The sequence below is a fragment of the Sphaerodactylus townsendi genome, linkage group LG06, assembly GCF_021028975.2.
Source record: "Sphaerodactylus townsendi isolate TG3544 linkage group LG06, MPM_Stown_v2.3, whole genome shotgun sequence".
Taxonomy (NCBI): Eukaryota; Metazoa; Chordata; class Lepidosauria; order Squamata; family Sphaerodactylidae; genus Sphaerodactylus; species Sphaerodactylus townsendi.
Window position 1 is genome coordinate 104482843 of NC_059430.1, and position 27979 is coordinate 104510821.

Here is a 27979-nt window from a genome sequence, read left to right on the forward strand (position 1 = left end):
CTGGAGATGGTGGGTTTTTCACCTGAACTTCTTATAAGCAAAGCAGAGCTTTCCCACTGCTCTCAGCCCTTATCCAGGCACATTTCTATCTGCCGCGTTCTAGAACAGTACTGAAGTATAGATTGCTCACAAAAGTCTTCTATATGATTTCCTCAGCGTAGTCTAGTGTTTAAGAGCAGGTACATCCTAATCTGGAGAACAGGGTTTGATTCATCGCTCTGTCACTTGAGCTGTGGAGGCTTATCTGGGGAACCAGATTAGCTTGTGCACGCCAACAGATGCCAGCTGGTTGTTGTGGGCTTTCCGGGCAGTGTGGCCATGGTCTGGTATATCTTGTTCCTAACGTTTCGCCTGCATCTGTGGCTGGCATGTTCAGAGGTGTATCACAAAGCCCACAACAACCAAACAGCATTTTGTTTTTTAAAAATGTCATTTTACAAATAATTTCATACTTACAAATCCGTAGATGGCAGGTATGTCCCAAGGAGAGGCATTCTTCCTACTTTCTTTCACAAAAGGGCATACCTCTTCTGAGCCGTGTGCTCCACATAACAGGAGAGAACATTTATGCCTTTTCCTTCAGAACTCTTGTCCATGAACAGACTTCACTGATCACATGACTTTCAACTGATTGATCCATGAGCTGGGGTGCTGTGTGTTTTCTGTGCTGTATGACCGCTTGTTCTAAAGTAGCAACCGACCATACAGCCCCGAGGCTCCCCACAGCACTTCCCCAATGCATTCAACCATGAAAGCCTTGACTAATGCACCACATAGATCCATGAGCTGTTGGCATTAGTCCTTGCTGTTGGCATTAGAGCCCAAAGGGAGGGACATGTCTTAATATTGGGAGCAGCTAGAGCAGGGGTCTGCAACCTGCGGCTCTCCAGATGTTCATGGACTACAAATCCCATCAGCCCCTGCCAGCATGGTCAATTGACCGTGCTGGCAGGAGCTGATTGGAATTGTAGTCCATGAACATCTGGAGAGCCGCAGGTTGCAGACCTCTAAGCTAGAGAATGGGACCAATTACCTGGGCAAGGTGTGTGAGAGAGCGGCCTATTTCTTGCTGAAGGTCTTCGAGCAGAGATTGGAAACCCTTCTTTTGCGGATGCTCTAGCAGTGTTTCCTGCATTACAGGGCCTTGCACTAGATGTTTGCCAGCTCTGAGATGTTTCCTAAGGAGACTTGCCAATCATTGAGCAATTTTTGGAAACACTAACAGATTTTGGGACTGACCGGAGCTCAGGAAAGACAATGAAAGTGACGTATATACAAGACTATGCTTTTCATTTGGCAGTTCGTGTTCTGCCTGGTGAGGTCATTAGAATTGTCCTCCAAGGAAGGGCAACACAGGACTGCAGACAGCACAGCCTTGAACACATACACTCAGCAGTCCCATTGAGTTCAATGGGAGTTACTCCCTAGAACAGGGGTGTCAAACTCAATCACACAAGGGGTCAAAACTCAAAGTACACTTTAGGTCGCGGACCAAACAAGGAACCGGCAATTTCAGTAAACATACACTCATTCTTCCACCGGCTTTGAAAGGCTCTGTTTTCAGAATCAACTTTTCTCTTGGCCATCGTTAGGGGCTAGCTTTGATTTGAAATTAAGGTTGTATATACATCAACAGACGCTTGATCTAATGTAGGTAGCCTATAAGGCAGCTGCTGTGCTGCGTTATGGGATTTGAAGTGTGTGTTGTTGGTGCTTCATATTGCCGGGCCGTTAAAAAAGATACATAAAATGATCTCACGGGCCGGATATAATTGTATGCCAGGCCGGATGTGGCCCGCGGGCCTTGAGTTTGACACACGTGCCCTAGAAAGTGGGATTGCAGCATTCACCATTTTAAAGTGCAAACTGTTTCTCCCTTTATGTAAATTCACAGAAGAGGGCAAAGATATCACCGCAGCCTCAAGACTGCTGATACAGAAACCACAGATAGTTTCAGGGGACAAACCTGATAATCATACCTAGCGAGATTCAACCATGCAGAATGTGAAAGGAGCAGAGGTGGGATCCAGCAGGTTCTCACAGGTTCCCGAGAGTAGGTTACTAATTATTTGTGTGTGCCGAGAGGGGGTTACTAATTGGTGATTTTGCCACGTGATTTTTGCCTTAGTTACGCCCCTCCTCTCAGCAGTAGCGTGCAGAACTTGAAGCAGTCTAGCAGGAGGTGCACTGGCGTGCGTGGCAACCTGTGCCTGCGTGCATTCGTTTCCCGGCCAAGGACCGGCGCAGCGGCTGCGTCCTTGCCACAGCCCTGCCCAGGAATGCCCCGCCCCCATCATGCCCAGCCACGCCCCCATCATGCCCCGCCCAGCCCCATTGGCGCTACGCCAATTGAATCCCACCACCATGGGAACCTGTTACTAAAATGTTTGGATCCCACCACTGGAAAGGAGCCATTTGGCAAGATGGTCCTCTTGCCAAGTCAGTTGCTGATAAACAGCTTGGGATCCCCACTTGTGTTCACACTGTGTGGCAAACCCCCCTCCCCCAATTTTGTAGTGTTTGTCCTACTGTAGAATACCTGGGAAGACTTTGATGCATGTCCATACATCAGCTTTGAATCAAATTGGGCCTGTTTTAAGAGCACTGGAGCTGGAAACCTCATCACTGCATTCACTCTGAAATAAAACACCCCCAACACACTATATATATTTTTGTCCTGGGGAAAGCTCAGTGTGGTCCAGTTCTTTAAGATCTTATTTGCTACATGCTCCCTGAGCTGCAAGTGGACTTTCTTAGCACTAGCACCAAAATTATGGAGTCCCTAAATTTATTCTGGTCCACGCCTTCTGGTTTTCCAGTGTCAGGGAAAGGAAGTTCTGTTATTGTGTTTGGCATATGATTATTATTCTGATTACAGTTTCCTGCTAGATTTGCTACTAGTTGGTGCAATTGATATGCTTGATTTTTTTATATGATGCAGATTTTAGTTCAATCTACCATTTCTTATATGGTGGTTTTTATCCGATTGTGATCTGCCCTGGAGGATATCCTGAACGTGCGCACAAAAAGTGGCTACATATATTTGTGTGTGTGTGTGTACTGTGCCATCAAGTCACTTATGACAACCCTGTGAATTAATGACCTCTAAAACACCCTATCATTAACAGCCTTGCTCAAGTCTTGCAAACTGAAGGTCGTGGGTTCCTTTATTGAGTCAATCTATCTCACGTTGGGTCTTCCTCATTTCCTGCTGCCTTCGACTTTTCCTAGCGCTATTGCCTTCTCCAGTGACTCGGCTTCTCATAATGTGGCCAAAGTATGATAGACTGTTGGTCATTTTAGCTTCTGGGGAGAGTTCTGTTTTGATTTGATCTTGAACTTGCTTATTCATCTTTTTGCTGGTCCATAGTGTTCCTAAAACTCTCTTCCAACATGTTTCAAATGAATCTACTTTCTGCTTGTCATCTTTCCTCATTGTCCAACTTTCACACTCATACATAGCAATGGAGAAAACGATTTTGTATTATGATTGTGAACACCTCAGTAGAGGCCTAGTTAGTCCTGGCTAAATGGAACCTGGGTAATCACAGGCAGAATACTTCTGAATACTGCTTGTGGAAGGAAAAGAGGGACAGGCTTTAGTCTGAGATCCCCTTGCTTGTAGGCCTTACAATGGTACTTGGGTGGCTACTGGCTGCTAGAGTCCCAGTGTGATCCCAAAGCAAAGTTACATCTTTCTAAGTCCACTAGGGCTAGAAAGGCCTGCTTAGGACTGTACTGTAAATAGATATGATCTTCCAGGGATTCTTCTGTTGAGTAGCTGATAACATTGACAACAAATCTCCCTTGAGAGCAGATTTTTGCCACTTTCCTTCCCCAATTTGGTGGGGCAAGATGATGGATGAACATATATTAGTCTAACCTTAATATGGCTCTTCAAATATTGTTTTAACCAAAAAATGCAGACAAGCAGCTTATGTGATGGGAGCCAGGCCAACTGGAGAGTTGAAATGGTATCTATTGCATATATAAAGAAAGCTCTGAGAATTCAGGACTAACATGTTCAGCCTATTTTCAATTTTTGCAAGGGAGAAATGGAGATAGCTCTTCTGTCACATACACCTGTTGGGTACCTTCACGTGGTACCCCATCTGTCTGTCTCTGATATATAGGGCAGGCTTTGGGGAGAGCAAATCTGTGCCAACAATCTGCACAGCAGCAACTCTCAGAACACAAAAAGATCTCTGTTGGATCAGATCAGTGTTCCATCTGATCCAACATCATGTTCCATATAGTGGTCAACCAGTTGCCCTGGACAGCCAATAAACAGGGCATAGAGGCCAAGGCCTACTGACACTGGTGTTCAGAGGTTTACTGTCACTGAACATGGAAGTTTCCTGAAGTTACCATGGCTAGTAGCTACTGATGAATCTATCTAACCCCCTTTTTACGCTACCTGTGCTTGTGGCCATTGCTATCTCCAGTAGCAGTGAATTCTAAGGTTAATTACCTGTTGAGTCAAGAAGTACTTCCTTTTATTTGTCCTATACCTATTACCCATCAATTTCATTGGGTGTCTTTGAGTGCTCATGTTATGGGACAGCGACAAAAACCTTCCACAAGATACTTTCTCCGCCTAGTGCATAAATGTATACACCTGTGCACGACAGTGGCATAGGCCAGAAAGGTGGGCCAGTATTTCCCAGTAAAGCACTAGGATTACCAACTTCCAGTTGGAGCCTGGAATTGTAACTTAACTCCAGCCCACCGGAATCAATTTCCCGGGAGGAAATGGTTGCTCTGGTGGGTTGACTCCATGGTACCACAACTCTGCCGGACTGGCTTCCTATCCCAAACGCTCTGCTCTCGGGGCATGGACCCCAAATTTCCAGGAATGTCTAAAGCCAGAGTTAGAAATTCAGTTTAGCACACTTATATTGGACCAGGGGAGTGGGGTCCACCATTCTGAAGTGCCAGTCAAGTTCCAGTGACACAGCAGTTTAGGACACCCCCAACCCCCAAGCAGCAGGGGATGGTTCCTGGACAAGATTTTCCGCTTTGAAACATGGGTGGAGGAAACCTTGGCCGTTCCGCCGAGTTTTTTTTTTCTGGTTTGGGGAGCTCTCAGGCAAGGAAAACAAGCGAGTTCTTTTCCTAGCCACAGCCTGAAGTCAAAGGGCAGCAAGCAGGAAACCCTGATCTTGCAGCTTCACAAAGAGCAAAACCTTCTCTGCTCCTACCCGATGTCCTTTGACTTCAGGCCAAACCTCAGAAGCAGCAGCCTTTGTTACCAACCAATGCACTGTCTCTGGATTTGACCTTGATTGCGCCTCCACCCCCCCTCCACCCCCACACACCCTCAAATGAGTAACTGAACGCATCTCAGGACATGAGCGAAGCATTTGTTCCAACCCTCTCCTCCTTCTTGCATCCACAAGTGCTGGCAACAGACTCTCCCCAGATACCCCAGGCATCCATTCCGCTGCCAACAGAAGCAAACGAAACCAGCCGCAGCGCTCAATATATAGGTTTCTTTTAATATAAAAAAGTGTCTATTAAAAATTCCTTCCTAAATACACAAAAAGACCAGTTGGGGTTCAGGGGAGGAAGGGGGGGAAGCAAAAAAGGGGGGGCTTCGGGGGGGAGCAGATGAAGGCAACTTGGCCCCGGGGAAAGATTCAAGCAGGCAAGGAGCTTATATGGTAAAATCAGAGGTGTGTTTCTGTCTCTGGTCTATTTAGTTGCAAACACTTGCACAGTTCAGATCAGTAATTGACAACACAGGACTTCTGGGGGCGGGGGGTGGAAGTGGGTAACAAGTGTCTTCCTTTTTTTTTCTTTTGCACAATCCACAAAGCTGTACAGAAGTCTCCAAATCCATGGGAAACAAGGGTTTTTCTGGGAAGGAGCAGGTATAAAGAGGTGGGCAGAGGTGGAAAAGAGGTCAGCCGCACGCACACACATACACACCCTGAGCTCAGCACCGCGCAATGGGGTACACACGGAGGAAGGAAATACTTGTTTCGGTTTACAAGTGTCCAATGAAAACTCAGAAAATGCCTTGGAGCCCCTCCCTCTCCCCCCCCTCCCCAACAAAAGAGGGCTTCTTGGTTTATCTTTAATATTTTTCCTAGGGGTTTTTTTTAATACAAACTTGGATCTTTGGGTGTGTACTGCCGAAAAAACAAAAACCAACCCCCCGAAACAATAAAAAAGCAACTTAAAACCCTCAATGAAACCCATGCTGAAATTTGCACATCACAAAACCACAGCAGATGTACAGATGCAATATACAATACACGATTTATAATAAAACATTATATACAATAAATAGGTTTCTTGTTACTTTTTTGTCAAACCATCTGCAAATAGATTTCTCAGTGCATACCCAACACAATTAGCTTTTCTCCTGCTTGGATTCTCTCTCTGGATTCTCCGCCCCACCCCCCCGCAATTTCTGATTTTGAAAACGTTTTGTGTGTTTTCGTTTTGTTTCCGTTTTTTGTATTGGTTTTTTTATTTTTTTACATTTTCGAAAAGTATTTACAATTGCTGGTTTTGTGCAGAAAGAAAAGCCCCTGTTTCCCGTCCACGCTCCCCCCCCCCCTCCCCGGCAAGCCCAACTTGCTTCTCATTAGAAGAGAACTAAGCACCTCAGTGACAGATCTAGGACTGAGGGGGAAAGAGGAAGAGGCAGCAACACAGAAGAGTACAAGACGGGGTGGGGTGTGGGGTGTTAGGGAACAGGAAGTGTCCTTCTTCTTGCTGGAACTTCCGTGGGCAAGGATGTTTCTGGTGGAACTCCCCTCCACCCTCTGCGAAGACGCACTGTCAAGAGAGTAGCTGGGGATGGCTGTCCCTTTGTTACAAGAGCAGAGCCAGCATGGTTGGGGAGGATCCTCTTGTCAGTTATGGAAACTGGGAAAAGAAAAAAGCAAAGCAAAACAGGAGAGGGGCATTTAGAACATGAAAAATTAGCCGTGCCACAAGAACAACCAGCCAGTGGAACCAGGAGGAACTCTCAATTAGATCAATGTTCAAAATATCAGGTCTGAAGAAGTTGCTTTACAGGGCCTCTGCACGCATGCAAAGCGCCTGGCTTGAACAGATGACTTGGCCTTCTGTGGAACAAAGGAAGCTGCCTCAGCCCCAGAGGCGTTGTGGGGGGGGGGGGGAATGGCGCCTGGCACAAAACCTGCTCCTGGAGTCCCCTGCACCCCACTTACCTGGCCGGGCACCCCTTGGCCCCGCCCCTCCTTTGGCGGGCAGAGGCTCTGCTGGCTGAAGGAGCAGCCTGGCGGGGCCAGGCCAAGGAGGGGGTGTGGGGGCCCCCACATGACCAGCTGGCATGCGCCCAGGGACATGTGACCCCACATGTCCCTGTGAGCGCTCCACCTCTGCTCAGTCCTGTTTGTGTTACTTTGAAAGCACACGCATCCTGCCTGTATCTACACGTCTGTTTCTAAGGAAAAGCCAACATGTGTTCACTTTACAAATGAAACGAAGAATCCGTACTTGGGCCTAATTGTGGTTGACATTGCACATTCAGGAGTGCGTGCACTGAATGTAACATCAGAAGTACTCAGTGCGTGTACATTGACTTAGAAGAAAAAGCAAAATTGGGTTTTAGACCCCAATTTTCTCTACCTTTCAGGATTCTCAAACCGGCTTACAATTGCCTTCCCCTTTCCTTACCACAACAGACACCTTGTGAGGTAGGTGGGGGTACTAAGAGAACTGTGACTAGGCCAAGGTCACCCAGCAGGCTGCATGTGGAAGAGCTGGAGAAACAAACCCAGTTCACCAGATTATAGCGTCTGCTGCTCTTAACCATTACACCACTCTGGCTGTCTTCCGCTGTTAAATTACTAGAATAGAACATGAAAGGTACTCAATGCATGTACATTGATTTATGAACCATTCACTATAACCTGTGAACAGGGCTGAGTCAAGGTCAGTCTTGCCTGCTTTAATTGGCAGCGATTCTTCAGAAGAGTTTTTCGCCATCACAAACAAGCTATTGAATTAGCTGGAAGCACTGTGACTTCACCACAAACAAAAAGCTCTACCACTAAGCCAAGTCCTAACCTAAAGCCCAGCACAACTTTGTAGAGGGCAACATAAAAATCTCAATAAATAATATAAATATGCTTATACATTCATGAAGCTGCCTTCTACCCAATCAGGCGGCCATTGGTCTAGCACAGTGATAGCGAACCTTTTCAAGACCAAGTGCCCAAATTGCAACCCAAAACCCACTTATTTATCGCAAAGTGCCAACACCGCAATTTAACCTGAATACTGAGGTTTTAGTTTAGAAAAAACCGGTTGGCTCCTAAGAGCATTAAGGTTACTGGGGAGTAAGCTTGGTGGCAGTCGGTGGCTTTGCTTTGAAGCAACCGTGCAACTCTTCCAATGGGTGAATCATAACCCTAGGAGGGTTTAAGAAGCAAGCCCCATTGCCAGCAACCGAGCTTATTCCCAGGTAAAGGATCATGCTTTCGTTCTTCGCATGAAAATCAGTGGGGTTTAACAGTGCTTAACAGGGTTACCTACACTGCTTCCCCAAAATGAGGTCTTAGGTTTAATGCTAATAATCGAGCCCAGTGGCCCAGGCCAGCCTAGATGTGTGTGTGTGTGGAGGGGGGGGGGCGACTCTGTTTGCGCGTGCCCACAGAGAGGGCTCTGAGTGCCACCACTGCACCTGTGCCATAGCTTTGCCACTACTGGTCTAGCATGGTCAGTCTTGCCAGGTGACTGGCAGCAGCTGTCCAGCATCACGGGGTGGGGTACTTCACATCACCTTTTAGATGACCCTTTTAATGAGAGAAAGTGATTGAACCCAGTACCATTTGCTGTGCTCTGCCGCTAAGCCCTAAATACTGCTCATTCAGTCCAACCTTGTCTTCCCTAACTAGTCAGTGTGGTGTAGTGGTTAAGAGCAGCAGACTCTGGAGAACCGGGTTTGATTCCCCACTCCTCCACATAAGTGGCGGGCTCTTATCTGGTGAACTGGATTTGTTTCCCCACTCCTAGACATGAAACCTGCTGGGGTGACCGTAGGCTAGTCGCAGAACTCTCTCAGCCCCACCTACCTCACAAGGAGTTTGTGTCGAGAGAGGAGTTTGTAAGCTGCTTTGAGACTCCTTACAGGAGAGAAAGGTGGGGTATAAATCCAAACTCTTCTCTAACTACAGCTCTTGGGTAGAGGAAAGTCTTTTCTACAGGTTGAACCATGGCCACCAAGCATCTGCGCACCCCACAGCTTTGCCTCTCTCACACACTACAGTTATCTGCAAGGATCTTTTGGCAAGGATCTGCTGTCTCTTCAAGGCACGCTTGGATCTTCATTAATCTGTGGAAAGTGATAATGTCATTGGACAGGGCTGGTGTACCTGACCCTCGCCATGGGCCAAATCTCTGATTATAAATAAGAAAGCAGCATCGAAGGCAGGGATGGTGGGGCAGAGAGCACTGCAGCCGGGCTGAAGGGTACAATATCCTTGCTAGAAAGAATGGCTTATTTGTGAACCTGTACGTCTGGGTATGCAGTGGTAGCAATAAGGATTAAAAGGATCAGCCTGCATGGAATCTGATCAGGGAGCCTCCGAATGCATAAGACTAGCTGAACTTCCTCAGTGGTTACGTCACCGTCCAAAAAGCCCTCCTTGTTTTTATTTTATTTACTTCATTCATAGCCTGCCTTTCTCGATGAGCCTCATGATGGATAACAAAATTTTAAAAAACAAGAACTCAAACAGATTAAATAAAGACCTTCAAGAAACATTTCAGCCTGTGTGGTATAGTGGCTAAAGAGCCGGCAGGGTTCAGATCCCCACTCTACCACAGAAACTTGCTGGGTGACCTTGGGCTAGTCACCGCCTTGATGTCAGGCTAATTCTATCTCAGAGGATTGCTGTCAAGGTAAATTGGGGGGAGGGGAGTGATTAATATCTAAATAAACGTGGCTCAGAGATCAGACCTGACTCAAACCTTTATACCCTGGCCTCTCCATGCAAGTCGCCTCAAACCTGCCTGGCCTCACAGGGGCCTGGCTTTGTCATTCCAAGGACTACCCACGAGAGGCTTCAGAGTCATGAAAATGCAGAGGGATGAAGAGCTGAACCCTCCTACACCAAAGACGCTGGGGGCCCTCAGGCAGAAGAAACGGAGTGACAGGCATCCTAGGGAAAGCGAAGGATGAGGAGAGCTGAGGGATCAGTTGTCATAGATACTGAGACTGCAAGACATGCTCAGCTTAGTGAGCGCGGAGGAGCAGCAGAAGGCACCCAATGGACTGTTGAGAGTCTCTCAGAAGTGCCAACAAAATGGCTGCCGTCAGGCAGGAACGGAGGAGGAGGAGGAGGCAGGGTGTGCTAATGACACAGATGCTTGTGAAACATACACAGGAGAATGTAGTTTTCCAGGGCTACCCTAGCTAAGGTCTGGCTGAGCACCGGCTCTGCACTTTGGCCAGATTTATAGAGGATGTTGACTACAGCAAATACTCTGCGCTGCTTTCCCAGGCGCTGGTTCATTCACGTGCCATGTTAGCATGGGAGTGGCACACCCTCCCAATCTATCAATTGCTGAAATGATTGACTGGACCAACATCATGTGCCTTTAAACACGACTGAGTCTGTGAGAAGTTTTAAATCAGGCCCTCATCCTTAACTGGACAACTTTTTACTATGATTATTCTGGTATCTGGGAAGGGCTGGAGCCCCGTGTTGGGAGCTAAGCAAACAGCCAAAGTTTTCTGTATGTTCCACTGGCTGATGCAAAAAACAGGCATGTGGTAAATTCAAGCCACCATCAGACCAGAGTCTGGGAAACCCAGGCTCAAATCCCCACGCTGCCTTGGGAGCTTATTGGGTGACCTCAGACCAGCTACCCTTTCTCTCAGCTTAACACTATCTCAAGGTTATTGCTGAGAGGATAAAATGGAGGAATGAAGAATACTGTTGTAACTTAGTTTGGGTCCCCACTGAGGAAAAAGTGGGTATAGGTATCTAAATAAATTTAAGTGTGAAGGAAGGAAGCTCCTGATGGAAATGGAAGAAAGAGTATCTTCCACGGTTACTACCCTGTTGCCACATTCTTCGCCACCACACAATCGTCCTTCCTTGGCTCAGCAGAAGTTTTGGGGGAGGGGGACTACACCTCTGCTAATGCTTCCCTCATATAACAATATGTGAGCAGGCGTTCCAGGACTGTGATTTAACACCCTGGCTACTGAATGGTTGTACACAGGCAATGTGACTCAGTAAATTTTAAAAAATGCTATTGTGTATGTGTTGCATACAGGAAACTAGCCCCAAATTGTATAAAAAGAGCCCTGCTGAATCATACCAGAGTTTCATCCTGTTTCTCTACAATGAACATTCAGATGCCCACAAAGGTTCACAAGCAGGGCTTTGCTGTCTCAGACTGTTGCTCCCTTCCATGCACTGATACTCAGATGTATAGTGCCTCTGAATATGGAGGTTCTATTTGGCTGATCTCCACTATTCTTTTCTGTCTGATCCTAAAGTCACGTACAGTGGAGCCAGCATTCCACTTAGTAGCACTGCTCTCCTTAGAAAACTAGCTTATCTGGTAGAAAGATGTGCTGCTTTTCCACATGCAGGGTGTTTCAGACTATCAAACCTGCGAATACCCAAACTGCAAATAAGCTCTTCGTGCCTCCCTGATTTTTCTTGGTGTCTTCCACAGCACCTGTTATTCTTCCAAAATCCTTCTTTTACCAGCTACGCTTTCAGCCAGGGTTTCAAGTATCCTACCCTTTTTTAAAAAAGTCGGTGACCTGTACATAGTCTGCCTCCATGCATTTATTTTGCACTTCTTGTCCTACGTCTGCAAGTCAGGAAATAGGATCCAAGGCTACGTGTGCTCCCAAGCTCTGCTGACTGACTGCCGGAAATCTTCAGCTTCCCACTCCTGACTGCCGCAATTGCAGCAGGGACTGATCAGCCCACACAACTGCGAAACAATCTTCACAGCCTTGAGGGATATAAGCACAGTTTTAAAAGAAGCTGAGATTCTCCGTATGCTCAAGTGTTTGGAGGGGGATAAAAGAAGACTAATGGGGAACAAAGGATTTCCAAATATCAACAGATATTGAGAGAAAGAAGTTTTTCTCGCTCCCTCATAACGCTAGAATTTGGAGCAGGGCTGGTTTCAGGTTTGGGGGAACCTGGGTAGAGCGGGCCCAGGCTCCTGAGATGTCTACCTGCTGACCCACATGCCTGTGCATCCTTCTACTCCCCCTTATGAGCCATCTCATGGTTTTGTGGATGCCTGCTGCTATCACGGTAATTAACGGTGGCTATCTGGCTGGTCACAGTGGGAAACAGGATGTGAAACTGGATGGGCATCTGACCTGAACAAACAGGGCTCTTGTTACCTTTTATAATGACAAGTCACCTATGGGTTTTTGCCTCCCTGGGGCCACCACCAGGGCTCAAATCCGTACCTCCTGCCCACCTGGCCCCGGACACCACCCCTGCTTCTCACTTGCCTTGAAAGCCCCTTGCTGAGGGAATTGATGGCTCTCTCTCTCTCTCTCTCTCTCTCTCTCTCTCTCTCTCTCACACACACACACACACAGGAACGTGTATGTGGAATTATGTAAGAGACTCCTTTCCTTTCTGCAGTTTTTAATTGTTTTGTTACCTATGTTAGACTTTAAATTCATTTAGGCAAGGCCTGTCATGTGCATTCTGTATAGAGGCTCACTTTGTCGGTACTTGGAACACTGAAAAAGAGGAAGAATTTGGATTTATACCCCGCTTTTTCCTAACAGTAAGGAATTTCAAAGTGGCTCACAAACTCCTTTCCCTTCCTCTCCCCATTACAGACACCTTGTGAGGTAAATGGGGTTGAGAGCATTCTGAGAGAACTGTGACTAGGCCAAGGTCACCCAGTGGGCGTCATGTCTAGAATTGGGGAAACAAATCCAGTTCACCGGATAAGAGTCTGCTGCTCATGTGGAGAATCAAACCCAGTTCTCCAGATTAGAGTCCATTGCTCTTACCTACTACACCACCACTGGCCAGTCTTTAGTACCAACTGAATCTTCTGCCTGTTAACTTTCATCCTCCTATGCCAACTTTTCAATGGCAACCCTATGGGGCTTTCCCCACAACCAAGGGTATCAATGTTAAAGGACAGGGTTAAAAGGCAGACACCTGGGCCCCTTTCCTCCCCATCAAATGGGTTTAAATGAACACTGAATGGGACTCTAACATAGCTGTTTCAATATGTAAATTCAATATTGCTTGATTGTTAAAAGAGAAGCCCCTTTCCAAAACAGAACGCATACCAGACCTGGCACATAATTAGTGTCGAATTACTGAGGCCCTGGCGGCACCGAGTGCGTCCTGATTAAAGCTGGAAGCTTTAGGAGAAAAAGAGGGCAAAATCCAGGCAGACACCTGCAAGCTGGGGAAAATGTGCTCCAATAGGAGTGACGTCCTGTTGGTGCACAGTAGGTGCGCAGGAGATGGAGAGGCCTAATCAAGAGGATTAAAGGCACAGGTGTATGCAAAAGGGACTTGGTGCACCAAGGAAAATGTTTTAAAAACATCGAGCAAGGCAGGAGCCTTGGCAAAAAGGGAGGCTGTGTGAACAAAGGAGTGGAGAATCAAAATGTGTGCAGATGAATTTTCAGGGCAGTTGAAGGTGCCCCTGCTAACCTTTGCCTCAAGAGCACAGGTGCTCTCCACCTGTAACACAGAAAAACCATGACCTTCAATCTATCTCAGAGGCAAGCCAGTGCACCTCTACCAAGCTGGCACAAGACAAGTTGAAGATTCTCGTCACTTTTCTGGTTCTGCAAAAAAGAGGGGGGAGGGGGAAAGCCCCAGGAAACCAAATTTTGCACTGGCTGAGTTTTGCACCAGCCAGAGCTTCCCGGGCTGCTTTAAGGCCAGCCGCTGCTCCAATACAGCATATTGCAGTCCTTAAAGCCAAGAGGCTATAAAGGATGTTTCTAGCTGGGAGGAACCTGAAGAGATTCTCCAGCATGACAGCCAAATAGGGTGGCACAGTAGGCAGGAATTCAAGCTGAGAGAGTGGGAGAAACCTCTCTCAACAATCGTCCAGTGGGATGGTTGACAGGCAAGCAAGTGGTTTGTGGGAAAGGTAGCGGTGGAACTTTCAGCACAGTACTTAGGGGGGATTTTGCCCATCTTTGTTCTGCCCACTTCCACTCAAACTGCAAATCGGTATAGTATCTGAAGTGCAGCTTTACTACTGGACACTACCAACCCCATGGTTTATCACCAGGCTCTCACACTCACAAATGTGGGAGCCACTACCTTCTAGCACATCGCCTTCATTGTCAGGGAGAACCTACCTGACATTACTTTACTCAGATGACAACACAGTTGCATGCTGGTTGTGGATCACTGTGGCTTAGGCCAGACTGCATTTGACCCATGACTGCCAATGGGGGGCTTACAGTTGAATGTCAAGAATATAGCCCCTAAATTTGAGATCATGGTACATGGGGAGAAGGGGTTGCTGCATGCCTCTCTCTGCCCCTTCAGCTTCTTTTCTTACCCGTTTGGCCAGAGGCGTAGCAAGGGGGGAAAGCATGTGAGACATGCACCGGTGCATCCTTCCCCCCCCCCCCCTGGAATGCCCTCACCACACCCCCACAGGGGTGCATGCCCAGTCACGCAACCCCCCCTGTCCCCTTGGAGCTACGCCTCTGCGTTTGGCCCATTGGAGACTACATGTGCTATTGATAAAGACACATAAAGTCACTGAAGGGAACAAATATTCCCCCCGGGACTATTCTGAGTTGGGAAAATGGTAGAGGGGGACATAAACACTTTCTTTTTATGTGTTACATTCCCAATTCAAATTGGAGTACCTTGCGATTGAGAATTAGCTTCCCATGGGAAATTCATTGGTCTGCAAGTCCCCATGGAGGTCACGTGTCAGACATAGCATGTCTCACAACATGTCAGTCCAATGGTGGTGGGCCTAGTGGATCACCAGCCTTTCCTCTGTGAAAGCAGACTGGAAGAAAGGTCCTTTGGGGGCATTTTCAGAAGCCCAACCACAATTCCGAAGAATGGGTAGGATGGAAAATGCCAAGGAGGGGGAAAAGCATTACTTACTGGGAGGTAACAGTGACTCCATCAAGATCCATTCACAGACTTGAAAAATCTTCTGGGCTCTCCAAAGATATTAAGCAACAAAAATATTTTCTCTTTTTTTAAAAAAAGCAAACAAATTGGGAGAAAAATGAAACCCGCACCTGGGCAGGGAGAGAGGAGATGAGGAGGAAAATGCTGAGTCTTCAGTCTTCACTGAGTTTTCATTTTGAGTTCACAGATTAGACGGTTTTCTCCCCCCCCCCCCAATAAAAAGAAACAAAAAACAACACCCCCTTCCCCGAGGCTGTCCCTGCTGGTTGCCGGTTGTCTTCCAGGTGTGTGTCCTGTACACATGCTGTGCGTGAAGGAGGGAGTGGGTTAGAGCAACCCGTGCGCTCTCACACTCCTCCCGGGTGGCGTCCATTCCTGTTCGATTGTCTTTCTGCTGGACTGCGGGGTAGGGAGAGGGTTCTCGACATGGTCCGGTTCTAAAAAGAATCATCTCCATGCCATTCTCAAAGAAAGCGAGTTTTTAATTTTTTTAATATATTTTCCTTTATTTTTTTAAAAAAAGGGTATTTATCTCTCTCTCCTCTTCCCGTCTTTTATAGAAAAAAACCCCAAAAGAACAAACAAACAAACAAAAGCAGGGTTTTTTTTGATTTCCATTAAATACAGAACTTGAAAAGTGTTCCAGAAAAAGTGCTGGCTAAAGTAGCTCTGAAAGAGAGAAAGAGAGAGAGAAAAACAAGATAGACATCTAAATATTCTGTTAAAGCATTTTGTCAGAACATTCATTCTGGATGCAGCTGGAGTGACCGCTGATAACCTTTTTGTCAAATGTATCCGCTTATTGGTATCTGCTGTTTCAGTCACCCCCAGTTTCTCTTTATTTACAAGCAAGATGATAAACTGGCACCAACATATATCCCCTCCACCCTCCTCCCACAGTATCCCTATTGAATATAAATCATGGGAAAAGTGTTGCTCACAGTTTCACTCACAAGGGAACACATTTTGTACCTGTCCTGGTCTGGGAATACATCCTCTATTAAGACTCTACATAGGGCAGACCAGCGGCGGTTTCTCCATCGTACCCTAAACCGCCTTTTTGCTCAACCTACTCCTTTTGTGGCATCTGATGTCAGCTTGATGACAAGTTCTAGAAGTTATAGGGTTCTTATACTCAGATACAGGAACTGTTACTCTATCAGTTTCGCCAGCATGGCCAATTGGCCATGCTGAATTTTATCTCCAGAAGTGAATTGTTTCTATCAGTTTCGCCAGCATGGCCAATTGGCCATGCTGGTAGGGGCTGATGGGAATTGTAGTCCATAACATCTGGAGTGCCAAAGGTTCACCACCACTGTTCTAGAGGATGTATTGTCAAAGGATTTCACAGCTGGAATCAACTGGCTGTGTGTCTGTGGTCTGTGCCACGGAGAGGTCATGCCTCTGAAGATGCCAGCCATAGATGCGGGCAAAACATTAGAAGCAAAAACTACCAGACCACGGCCACGAAGCCCAGAATATTCACAACAGCCAGTTCGGCGGAATTTGAGAAGCTTGCTCGTCGTTTTGTGACATTTTTGCTGGTTGGTTCCAACAAAAGTTTTTCCACAACTTTTGTTTCCGGAATTTGTCAGGGAAAAGCATTCTTGTTTTTAAAGTTGGGTGCTTGTGTGTATGCGAGTGTGTTTGAGAGAGTGGGATCTTGTCATTTAGCTGGAACTCCACTGGACAACATGGCAAAGACTGATGCATCCCTCTTTGTCTCGCAAGACAGAATGTGCCACCGAGACCTCACATTGCAAGTTACCTCATCCTGCAAGGGGCAGCCAATGAAGTGGAATATGGGTGGAGCACCTCACAAAGGAACATCATCACCCTACACATGACATTATTATATCGTTATACAACATCCGTTTCCTGCTTTGGTGTGTTCTGCAGCTAATGTCCAAGCCAAATCTGGACCTCACTCTGGCGATAAAACTGCCTCTTGCTGTACTCTTTTTGGTCTGCAAGCAGAGGGCTTCGGTATGACAGAATGTGTTTCTGTGCACAAAATTCCCACCGTGCATAAAACTATCATGTTAGATGCAGGATATTTCTCGTTGTAGGGAATTCTTTTTATACGGTGGGACAGTTAATCATGTGAGCTCCCATCGGCTGTCGGAAAAAAGGACAGCCCGGATGCAGGTTTACCATCTTTGAGAGACCCAGGCCAGAAACTAGACTGCTGAGCTTTGAAAAAAAAAATGCTTTGGGGTTGTGGATTGCCTCCCAGAGAATAGAGTGGCCCCCCTGGGAATATAGCAGTTGGTCACTGACACTTTAATGGATGGGAAGCTCTATTTGAAATTCACATGCAGTACTTCTCTACTCACTTGTAGCCTTATAATTCCTTTTTTTAAAAGCCGAGCAAAATACAGGAAAAGGACATTCAGAGCTCGCATTTTCACCCTACAGTGCTTTGCAGACACCGTCAAGTAAACATGTTGCTTTCCCTTGCCAGCTCAGTGGACAACATAAGCCTCAGAAAATCATCTGTACAGCTAAAGGCATTAACCTTTTTTTAAACTGTAATCGCTAATTTCAGTTCTGCAAGATCTTGGAGGGGTGGGTGGCCTTACTAAAATACAGATTAGCATCTAGCTTTCCCCCTTTATGTTTATATATGTGTTTGACTCCTGCTTGCAGATAGATATACATGTTTGCAATCTGGCCTTTCATGTAAATCTAGTCAGATTTGAGGGGGAAAATGCCTTCTGTCGCTACATCCTGAACACAACAGTCCTCAGCCTTGTTGAATCTGTGGGCCCATTTGGATTTTTTTTTTAAAAGGCAGCAGATGTCACCCCAAAATGGCTGCCTTTAAGAGGGGTATTGCCAACCACAAAATGGCTGCCAAAATGCAAAACGTGGGGAGTTTCCAAGGTAAACGTTCTCCTATGATAGAAGCTGCTGTTTCTGAATTGGGGCTCCCTTCAGACCCGAAGATGATCTTCTAAAGTGCCTTCTCCTTCAAAGAGGTGGGGAAAAGTCAGGATTGGCTCTTAGTTTTCAGGAAGAAAGTGGTGACCAGGAGTCTTTCACGGGTTTCTTGGTTCTGGGAATGACCTATGCAATCTGAAATGGGTTATATCCCCACATATTTATGAAACTGCTTCTTTCCCTAAGAGTGACCCAGATTGTTCTGCTAACAATATAATCTGCGCGTGTAGTTTGAACTTCAAGCATGCCTGAAAAGCATTCTCAAGCTTCGCTAGAGCTCTAGCCTTATTTCAGGAGCAGTGTACAATTGAGTGTGCAGTCAGTCCATGGCTGGGGTTAGGCAGTGAGTGTTGCTTCTCTACTGGCTTTCGTTTTCTTCAGTTTGAAGGCTGCTTCACAAGGTAATGCAAAGGACAGGTCACCAGATTGCCACTTGGCTATAGCTATGTCCTTTATGTGTCTGAAAATAAGTCCATGCCAGCGTAGTAAAGTGATTAGCGTCACATCAGAATCACCGAGGACCAGATTCAAATCCCTGCTTAGCCACTGAAGCTTCCTGGGTCACCTTGGGCCTCTCATTCTCTCACATCTTAACCTACCTCACAGGGTGGTTGGTGTGAGAATAAGATGGGGGAAAGGAAGAATGATGGTGTAAGCAGAGGCATATGGGCATAAACCCATGCCGGGCGACAAGGCCTTGTTTTTGTGCTCCCCCACCTCCAATAGAGGTGTGGGGGGGGTGTGCAAAACAAGGCCTTGCCTGTGGCAGGTTCATGGCCTGGATCCAGCTGCTGCCTCCCCCCTCTGTTGGAGGCCATGTCTGCTCATAGGCTCCGATGGGGGGGGGGGGCAGCAGCCAGCGCTGGCACACCATTCTGTCATGGGGGAAGCTGCTGGGCACCCCTATGTGACAGAATGGTGTGCACCTGGGGACATGGGTTACGCCATGTCCCCATTGACGGTACGCCACTGGATGTAAGCAACTTTTGGTTCCCTTTGGGGAGGAAAGAAGGGCATTAACAGAGGATGAAATGATGTGCCCAGTTGCCTATCATTGTTCGCTTGTTTCCCACATTGAAATATACCTCAGATATTACCAATAGGGTAATATCTACTGCTCGACAGGGTTCATTCACACATTACAGAGAACACAGGAATGGTCTTAAGAGTGGTGAATTATTAGTCCAGTTGAAAAACCTATGTGTGTACTTGGAGGCTTCCCCAAGAAGGAGAAGAAGAGTTGGATTTATATTCCCCCTTTCTCTCCTGTAAGGAGACTCAAAGGGATTTACAATCTCCTTTCCTTTCCCTTCCCCACCTCACAACAAACAACCTGTGAGGTAGGTGGGGCTGAGAGGCCTCCACGACTAGCCCAAGGTCACCCAGCTGGCATGTGTTGGAGTGCACAAGCTAATCTAGTTCACCAGATAAGCCTCCACAGCTCAAGTGGCAGAGTGGGGAATCAAACCCGGTTCTTCAGATTAGGGTGCACCCGCTCTTAACCACTACACCACGCTGGCTCTCAAGAGACCAAACAGCTCCCCCGCCCTGGACCGTTTCAGCAGACACCCCCTTTGCACATGGGCAAACGAACCATCTGAACTGGGCGCCACAGGACCAGGAACCGAGGAGAGTACAGAACTCACATTTCACAGGACACAGGCTGGGGACCCCAGGTCTAACCTCTGGTTCTCCATAATGTGCAAATTGGCCCATGCAAGCTTCTGCATTCAGTGTAGCATTTATAAGCCAACATATATGCACTCCCCCTATGTAGGAAAACTGGCAAACCAACAACCATTCTTGAAGGCAATGCAGATCTTGCATTTTTTCCACCCCCATGATGTCAGCAGGCAAAGGTTGCTGCTCAGTGGTCTCAGAATTAGGAGAGGAGGGAGTTTCCAGCTCCTTGTTCCTCTTCCTCCTGTCAGCTGCTACCTCTGCAGCCTGTGGAAGCCAGCTGGGTGCTGTCCTCATAGGCTCACTCCTCATTTCCTTTAAAGATGGCCTGGCGTGTTGTGCGTGCCCCAACCGCTCCTGCTTTCTCCAAGGGAGACAAGGAGCCAGCCAGCACATAACTGTAGCTGAGCCCTAACTCCCCCCTAAGCCTTGCCAGGCCACCAATCAGCTATTCAGGCGCCAGAAGTTCTTCAAAGACCTTTCCTCTGCCCAGGACAGCTGGCCGCTACCCTCTCATTCTCTTCCCACAATGCACCCTGTTTAGTCATTTTACAATGTCCTGGTAAGCTCCTAGCTGGTAGCACATTACACAAGAAGCCCAAGACAGCCCCTCCCCCCCCAAAGCATGCCACTCCCCTTCCAGCATTTCTTGCAGCACCTACCCTGAAACAAAACCTCGTTGTCCGGTTGGCACTTCAGATGACACTACAATGAGGTGACTGTGAACGTGTCCTCAGGGTGCTGCTCTAGCACTGGACCCAAAAACCCACTCTTCTGGGCTCCAGCCATGATGGGGTGTCCTTGGGGTGCAAAGCTGGGGTACCTGTAGTTGTCCTGCAGCGGCAGCATAGAGTCTCTCGGGACTGGGGAGATATTCAAGTCATTCATCAAGGGGCAAATGTAGGCCCCTCGGTGGTGAACCCTGGCCATGTCCATAGGTTCCTTCTCGTTCTTGGAAGGGTTGGTGCTGGGGGGGCTAGTCAGGTGGGGGTTGAGGCAGGAAGTATCTGGGGTCCTCCCCATGAAGTCCATGAGCATCCCAACCCCAACTTTGTTGTCGTAGGGGGGGCTTCGGGTGCTGGAGGTGGGGGAGTACCAATAGCCCGGGTTTTTGCAACTGGGGGAGTCGTAGTGTGGCTGAGACATGGGCAGGTCCCGGCAAGACATATGCACGGCCGAGTGGGCCATGCCGCCAGCCCCTTGCATGCTGTGTTTGAGCGAATCGCAGGCTGGAAGCTTCCGGATGTCGCTGGACCGTAAGTCCTCTTTAAAGGCCAGAGTCGGGGAGCAATTGGGCGAGAAAGCTTTTTGCAAGCCCGTTTCAAACACAGTCTGTTGAGGGGGCGGGGCAGCCAGCTGGTGAGGGATGCTGGGGAAATGTTTGCTTTCCAGGTCTGGCTGCCCAAGTCCAGGGGAGTCGCTCTGGAACCCTTGGCCAAAAGTGCCGTCGGAAGGAGTGGAGGGATTCATGGAGTAAGGCCCTGCGAAGTCGCAAGGGTCTCTTTCACTGAGCCCAAAGCCCCGGGATTGAGAGGGCAGGGGGGACATGCTGCTGTCTCCACTGTAATAATCCAGGCCAAGGTCAGTACTGTCTTGGAACAGCGGGTTCACCGGCTGGGATTTGGCAGGGAACTTGGACTTCCCTGTGCCTCTCTCCTTTTTGGAGGCACATGCTCCCCGAGAGCCCCGGGGCTGCCGAACCCCCGTGCCCCGCTTGGAGGGATATGCCGACGTCGTGAAATTAAGATGGGCAGCATCAAATATGTCCACTTTCTTCCGCCTTCCACGTCCCGGCTTGGAGCTACTCTGGAACAAGACACTCTGGTTCCAGTTGTAACCTGGGGCGGAAGAGGAATCGTTCCAGTCCATCATGAGCTTCTCTAGGCTAGAGAGGCTGGACTGACCTTCACTAGACGAGGCCTCGCTGTTAGCCCTTCTGTAGCCGGCCGGCTGGTTGAACTGGGTGCTGTCCGAGGAGGACTCGGAGAAGGTCTCGGACACCGTTTGCTGCTTGGCTTTCTGTGGCGTGTAGTTGGAGATGTCCAGAATGACGTTGGGTTCGTTGATATGGCAGTCAAAACCTGGGTTGTAGAGCTGGCTGAAGGCGTCAGAGCTCCAGTCCAGGTTGCCGTAGCCTTGCCGGAAAGCCCACTGGGAGGCGCTGGGGAACTGCCGACAGTTTTCGGGCGAAGGCTGGAAGGAGGCGGAACCTTTGGGGACCATGTAGCCACCGGGGGACACAGTGCTGGCCCGGCTGTCACACCTCATGGGTGTGTGGGAGGAGCTGGAGAACTGGCTGGGATCCGAACTGCTGAAGAAGGAGGCTTTACTCAAGGGCAAGCTGGGCCCTGACGTCTGCTGAGCATAGCTGACGCTGTGGGCACTGCTCGGTGACGACGGCAGGCTGTTGCCGCTGCCGTAGGTGAAGCTACAGTCTTTGTTGTTGGGGCAGTCTTGCGTGGCATGGTATGGCTTCCCTTGCTGGAATATGCTGGAGGAGGTCACGTTCTGCCCTCCGCCGCTGCTGCTGTAGCTACCGTACTGTGCATAGGTGGAGGCGGCCGAGGAGTGAGCCGTGGGTGACCTGGAAACAGCCGACAGAGGTACCAGCTTCTGGAAGGCATCTGTGCCACGGCAGTCTGAAGGTGCCTGAGACATGTTGTATCCTGCCACTCTGTTGGGAGGGAACGACTGCCGGCTGGGCATGACCGTATGGAAGGGCGTCTCAGTAGTCGCAGTGGTCGTGGTGGAGGCAGGTGTCCCTTTGCCTCCTCGGCTTGGGTACGACGCCATACCCCTCTGGGTAGCTATGGCATTGGGAGGGGCTGTGTAGGTGGTGGCGGATTTCCGTGACTCGGAGCGCGTATTTGAAAGAGCAAAGTCCAGCAGATCGGAGGAATCGTCCGAATCGAGCAGGGAGCGGAAGTAGCCAGTGAAAAGATTGTGTCTCTCTTGGCTCAACTCAGATTGCGACGACGGGTTGCTGCCACTGTAAAATCCACTCCTGCTGGAAGAACTGGTCTCCATGGTGGAGGAATGGAAGGTTCGAGAGTCAGCATCTTGGAAACTGCAGTTTCTGTTGGTCTGGCTGGAGAGGTGTCCGTGGTGGGGCATCCACAGGCTCTCCTTGTCTCCACTCCATTCAGAGGCCCCGTCGTTGAAGTTCTGCCCCAGGTTCTGCTCCGGAAACAACACCCCGTTCTTGCGGGACCGCCTCTTCCTCTTGGGCTTGTCCGTGGAGTCTTGTTCTTGTCGGCCTCGCTTCCGTGGGTGCACAGGGTCAGCGTGCATAGCTGCGACCGGGGTCGCCTTCTTTTTCTTGCCGATACCTTCGAAGAAATCACTAAAGGAGCAGCGGGATGAGCGGGCAGAGTGTCCCCCTCCACGGCCAAACCCCCCTCCTTTGCCACCACGCCGTCGGAAACCCTGGACCCGGTGCAAAAAGTGGGAGATGCTTTGGGTGTCGGGGGCCTGGTGGATGGAGTCTGGCTCGCTTGGGGTCCAGCAGCGCGGTGGGGAGCAGCGTGCTGAGCACTGGCTTTGACGGTTCAGAAAGGCCAGCTTGGCCAGGACATCCGAGTAGTCTGCTTTGCTGTCATTGGTGTCAGCAACGTACGAGGGCTGTGGTGAGGCCAGCTTCTGCTTCCTCCTCCTCCGTTTCTTCACCTCCGGAGCAGGCTCCTTAGGTTTGCAGGGCCCCAGCATCAAGTTTTTAGGGGGCCTCCCCCGCTTCCGTTTCAGGATAATTGGCATCTCACCAGGAGGGAAGACCACGACGACATTACGGCCATTGTTTTTCATCTTCAGCAGTGGGGTGGGCTCAACCGAGTGGCAAGTTATCAGCTCTTTGCCTTCCAAATTCAAGTTGCTGGTCAGAGAGGACACTTTGTACGTCGTCTTGTTCCGCCTCCCAAGGGAAACCGGGATCTTGGCCATCTTTACCACCATCCTGCGCACGCCACGGCATTTGGGCTTTGGGGCAGGCAGGTTGGCAGGGGCCTTCTGACTGTCCTCTAAGTCCAAGGTGGAGAGGAGGGGATCCACCTCTTCCTGTACTGGCACAGCCACCACAGGCACGATCACCTCATCTGGCTGTGCCACAACTACCTCCACTGGTACAGCTGTGGGGAGGACTCTGGTCTCAGCTACAATCTCTGCCCGCCGACCCCGGCCTCCCCTCCTCCGGCGGCACAGAATCTTTGGTTTGTCTGTTCTGCGCAGAGCATACTTCCTGTGATCATCCCTGCCCCGTCCTGCCCCTCGCCTTACCGCTCCTCTCACAGAGCAACCTCCGAGACGGGGCTGGGGTTGCAGCGGGTGCGTTCCCAGGGACTCGTCTGTCCCCAAATGTGGCTGGGAGTCTAACAATTTGGGAAGGGAATCTAGCAGCTGAGCCTCAGAATCCAGAAGGTGGCCTTGGGAGTCAAGCAGTTGGTGATCCAGGGCCCCTAAAGACTGCAGCCCTAATGGCTCCGAAAGGGGCTCCAAGGACTGGAGAGAAAGCGACTCAGACAACGGTTCTAGAGTCTGCAGCTCCAGAGGTTCTAGGGTCTGCAGCCCAGGTGGTGCAGGCAGTGGATCCACAGTCTGTAAAGCCAGAGGCTCCGGAGGGGGTTCCAGAGACTTGGAATCTACTAGTTGGGGCTGGTGTTCCGGAGATGGCGAACCAATTAACTGGGATCCTGCGTCTAGTTCCTGACTTTCTAGCAACTGGGGGTGAGACTCTGGATGCTGATGGTCTAGCAGCGGAGGGTCTGGGCAAGCCAGAGAAGCCAGCTCACTCAAAATATCTGTGTCGGCCAGTTCAGTATAGTCAGTGGTATCCGATTCCGAGCTGCTGCCTTCATCTAAGCTGCTGGATGCCTTCAAAGCAGGACTACTCTGGCAGGCTGAGTACTGGGTGCTCTCTTTGTCCCCCTCTGCCTGTTCTGCATAGAGGTCAGGTTGACTTTGCTTGGGCAGCTCAGTTTTGGTACAGGCCTGTGCTGCTTGCTCCTCGGGACTACGGATGCTGTTGGCCAGCGTGGGCAAGGAGTAGAAACTGTACTGCAGTCCCTGATTGTGGACCTCTTCATTGGGTAGCTCGTGGCTGTCAAACTGCAGGCCGCTGCAGTCCAGGTGAACACCACAGCTCTTCAGGTCCTGGGAGAGACGGTTGATGTCCTTCATGATATCAATGAGCTGCACTACAGGGTAGAGGTTGATGCGCCCGTTACCACACTTGCTCTTGAGCAGGGAGATGATGCTGTCAATGTTGCACCTGCCTGAGGCCAAGGTCGCATTGGAGAAGGTCTTGGCAGCTCTGTCCTGCGTGGCTGTCTCATCTAGGGCCCGGACAACACCTGGACAGTCCACAGCATTCGCTGGCAGCAAGTCCTCTGTCTTGATGTTGCTCTGGCCGTGGGGGCTCTTGTACCGGTCGACCGTCTCAGTGTGACGAAAGGAGCCAGATTTGTGGTCCCGGCCTAACGATGAGCAAGAACCCTCTGGGAAGCTGAGCATGCTGAATGCCAGGGCCTTCTCTGCCTTTTGACCAGGGTGCCCTGCCTGGTAGAACTTTGGCTCTTGAGAGTAATCAGAAGAGCTGTGGATGGTACCTCCTAAGGACGGGACCTGAGATTTCAGGCGCCTCCTTAATTCATCTTCACCCGAGTGCCTCTTTGCAGAGCAGTTGCTGGTGTGAGTGTCAGCATACATGGAACTCTGACCTGGAAGAGACAAAGAGGAGATGGTAAGCTTCAGGGTATGCAACCCAGCAATCCATTTCATGCAGCCAAAACAGTTGCCCTGGAGGGCCAACGAACAGGGCTTGGAGGCCAAGCAAGGCCTTCTCCTACTATTGCATCTTAGCACTGGTACTAAGAGGTCTGCTGTCTCTGTATGTAGAGGGTCCCTTTCCTCACCACAGCTATTCATTGAAGAAGAGTTTGGATTCATACCTTGCTTGTCTCAACCATAAGGAGTCTCAAAGGCCGTTTCCGCACGGCCGTGGAGGCGGAGGCCGTTCGCATGGAAGCATGCGGGCGGCCTCCAGACAGGCCGGCAGGCGGCAGGCGGCTCCGCATGGAGCCGCCTCTTCCCCGTCCCACTCACTGTGTCCCCGTTGTCGGCCTGCTGGCCGTCGCAGCCCCGCCCACGCTGCCCTCCGACCTCCAGGGGTTGGAGGACAGCATGGGCGGGGCTTCGACAGCCAGCAGGCCGCCGCCGGGGACATGGTGAGTGGAACGGGGAAGGGAAACAGTGTGTTCCCGGCGGTGCTGTTCGCACCGCGCCGCCGGGAACACGCTGTTGAAGGAAAAACAACCCTTTAAAGGGTTGTTTTTCAGGGCGGCTTGACGCTGCCCTGGGGGAGAGGGAGCGGAGTCAGGCCTGTGCGAATGGCTCCCTGGGGACGGCGTTTATCCCGTCCCCAGGGCGCCATTAATGGGCCGTGCGGAAACGGCCAAAGTGATTTACAAACCCTTTCCTTTTCTCTCCCCACAACAGAATCCTTGTGAGGTAGGTCAGGAGTTCTGAGGGAACTGTGACTGGCCCAAGATCACCCAGCAGGCTTCACACATAGGTGTGGGAAAAGAAATCCAATTCACCAGATTAAAGTCTGCCGCTTATGTGGAGGAGTGGGGAATCGAACCTGATTCTCCAGATTAGAGTCCACCTGCTCTTAACCACTGCACCATGCTGGCTCTCCTCCATGAATCTAATTCCTCCTTAAAGCAAACTATGCTCATGACTACCACTATGTCCACTGGCAGTGATTTCTCCAACGTAACTACTTCTTGAATTACTGCAAGAAAGTGAGGGGCTGATATCAAGGCAGCACCCACTTCCGGGGGCCCTTGAGCATTACAGCTGGGATAACTCCCTGGGATAACACCTTAGAGCAAAATAACATGTTACACATAACGCAGAGCCGCTGCCTAAAATGGCATCACTGCACTAAGTTCCCCCTTCTCCTGAAATGAGTAGAAAAACCTGATCTCACCTTGTGATATCACTGGATTGAGAGCCAGTGTGGTGTAGTGGTTAAGAGCGGCGGATTCTAACCCAGAGAATCAGGTTCGATTCCTCACTCCTCCACATGAAGCCTGTTGGGTGACTTTGGGCCAGTCATAGTTTTTTCAGAACTCTCTCTGTTCCACCTACCTCACAAAGTGCCTGTTGTGAGGGAAAGCCACTTTGAGACGCCTTAGAGAAAAAGATATAAAAACCAATTCTTCTTCTATTGTCCTTCTCTGTCCCTAGTCATGGCAACCATTGAAGTACAGCAAAGGCAGACAAAGGCACAAGGGTAGCAGCTGCTATGAACTATGGAGGGGAAGGTACCAAGAACAGCATCTCACATCTCACGGGCTCTTCCTTTCTACAATAATGTATATGAACTAGACTGGGCAGATGCTGGTTTTGGTTTCATCCCCATGTTTTGTGTAACAGGTAGTTCCATACATACAAGGAGAAGAAGAAGAGTTGGATTTATATTCCCCCTTTCTCTCCTTTAACGAGACGCAAGGGGCTTACAAACTCCTTTCACTTCCCCCCCAACTACAAACACCCTGTGAGGTAGGTGGGGCTGAGAGAGCTCAGAAGAACTGTGACTAGCCCAAGGTCACCCAGCTGGCATGTATTGTCGAAGGCTTTCACAGCCAGACTCAACTGGTTGCTGTGGGCTTTCTGGGCTGTGTGGCGGTGGTCTGGTAGATCTTGTTCCTAACGTTTTTCCTGCATCTGTATCAAGATACCATCCACAGATGCAGGTGAAAAGTTAGGAACAAGATCTACCGGACCATGCCCCCACACAGCCCGGAAAGCCCACAACAACCAGCTGGCATCTGTTGGAGTGCACAAGCTAATCTGGTTCCCCAGATAAGCCTCCACAGCTCAAGTGACAGAGCGATGTATCAAACCCGGTTCTCCAGATTAAAATGCACCTGCTCTTAACCACTAGACTACACTGAGGAAAGTAATAGGCTATTTTTAAAATATATTTTATATTAGACAAGGTAATATATCTCTGTTTGGTTCAGTTTTTGCTGGGAGAGAACATCACAGCAGTCTCTTGCCCAGTGACTACAGCCGGGCTCTCCTTCCTCTCACTTCTTCAGACACAGGGAACACCATGGTGTTTAAGGATAAGCTGTCGCAATCCAGAGGCCTTTTCAGTTGCTGCATTTTCCCCAGCAGGAACTTGTGCAACAACCCCCTAACAACCCAAGAAAGGGGTTCTGCAGAGAACTGAG

At 49.4% G+C, this 27979-nt stretch overlaps 1 protein-coding gene across 1 annotated transcript in view; it reads right to left on the reverse strand.

Moving 5' to 3' along the window:
- Window positions 1-5478: 5478 nt before the first annotated feature.
- The window catches only part of AHDC1 (AT-hook DNA binding motif containing 1), a 218735-nt gene continuing 196234 nt past the window's right edge, over window positions 5479-27979 (reverse strand). The window contains exons 4-6 of the mRNA XM_048501279.1: window positions 20408-25453; window positions 15093-15791; window positions 5479-6879 (exon numbers count right to left, since the gene is read on the reverse strand). Of these exons, the coding sequence (XP_048357236.1) occupies window positions 20451-25453 (5003 nt within the window). The 3' untranslated portion in view covers window positions 5479-6879; window positions 15093-15791; window positions 20408-20450. The remainder of the gene's footprint in view (window positions 6880-15092; window positions 15792-20407; window positions 25454-27979) is intronic.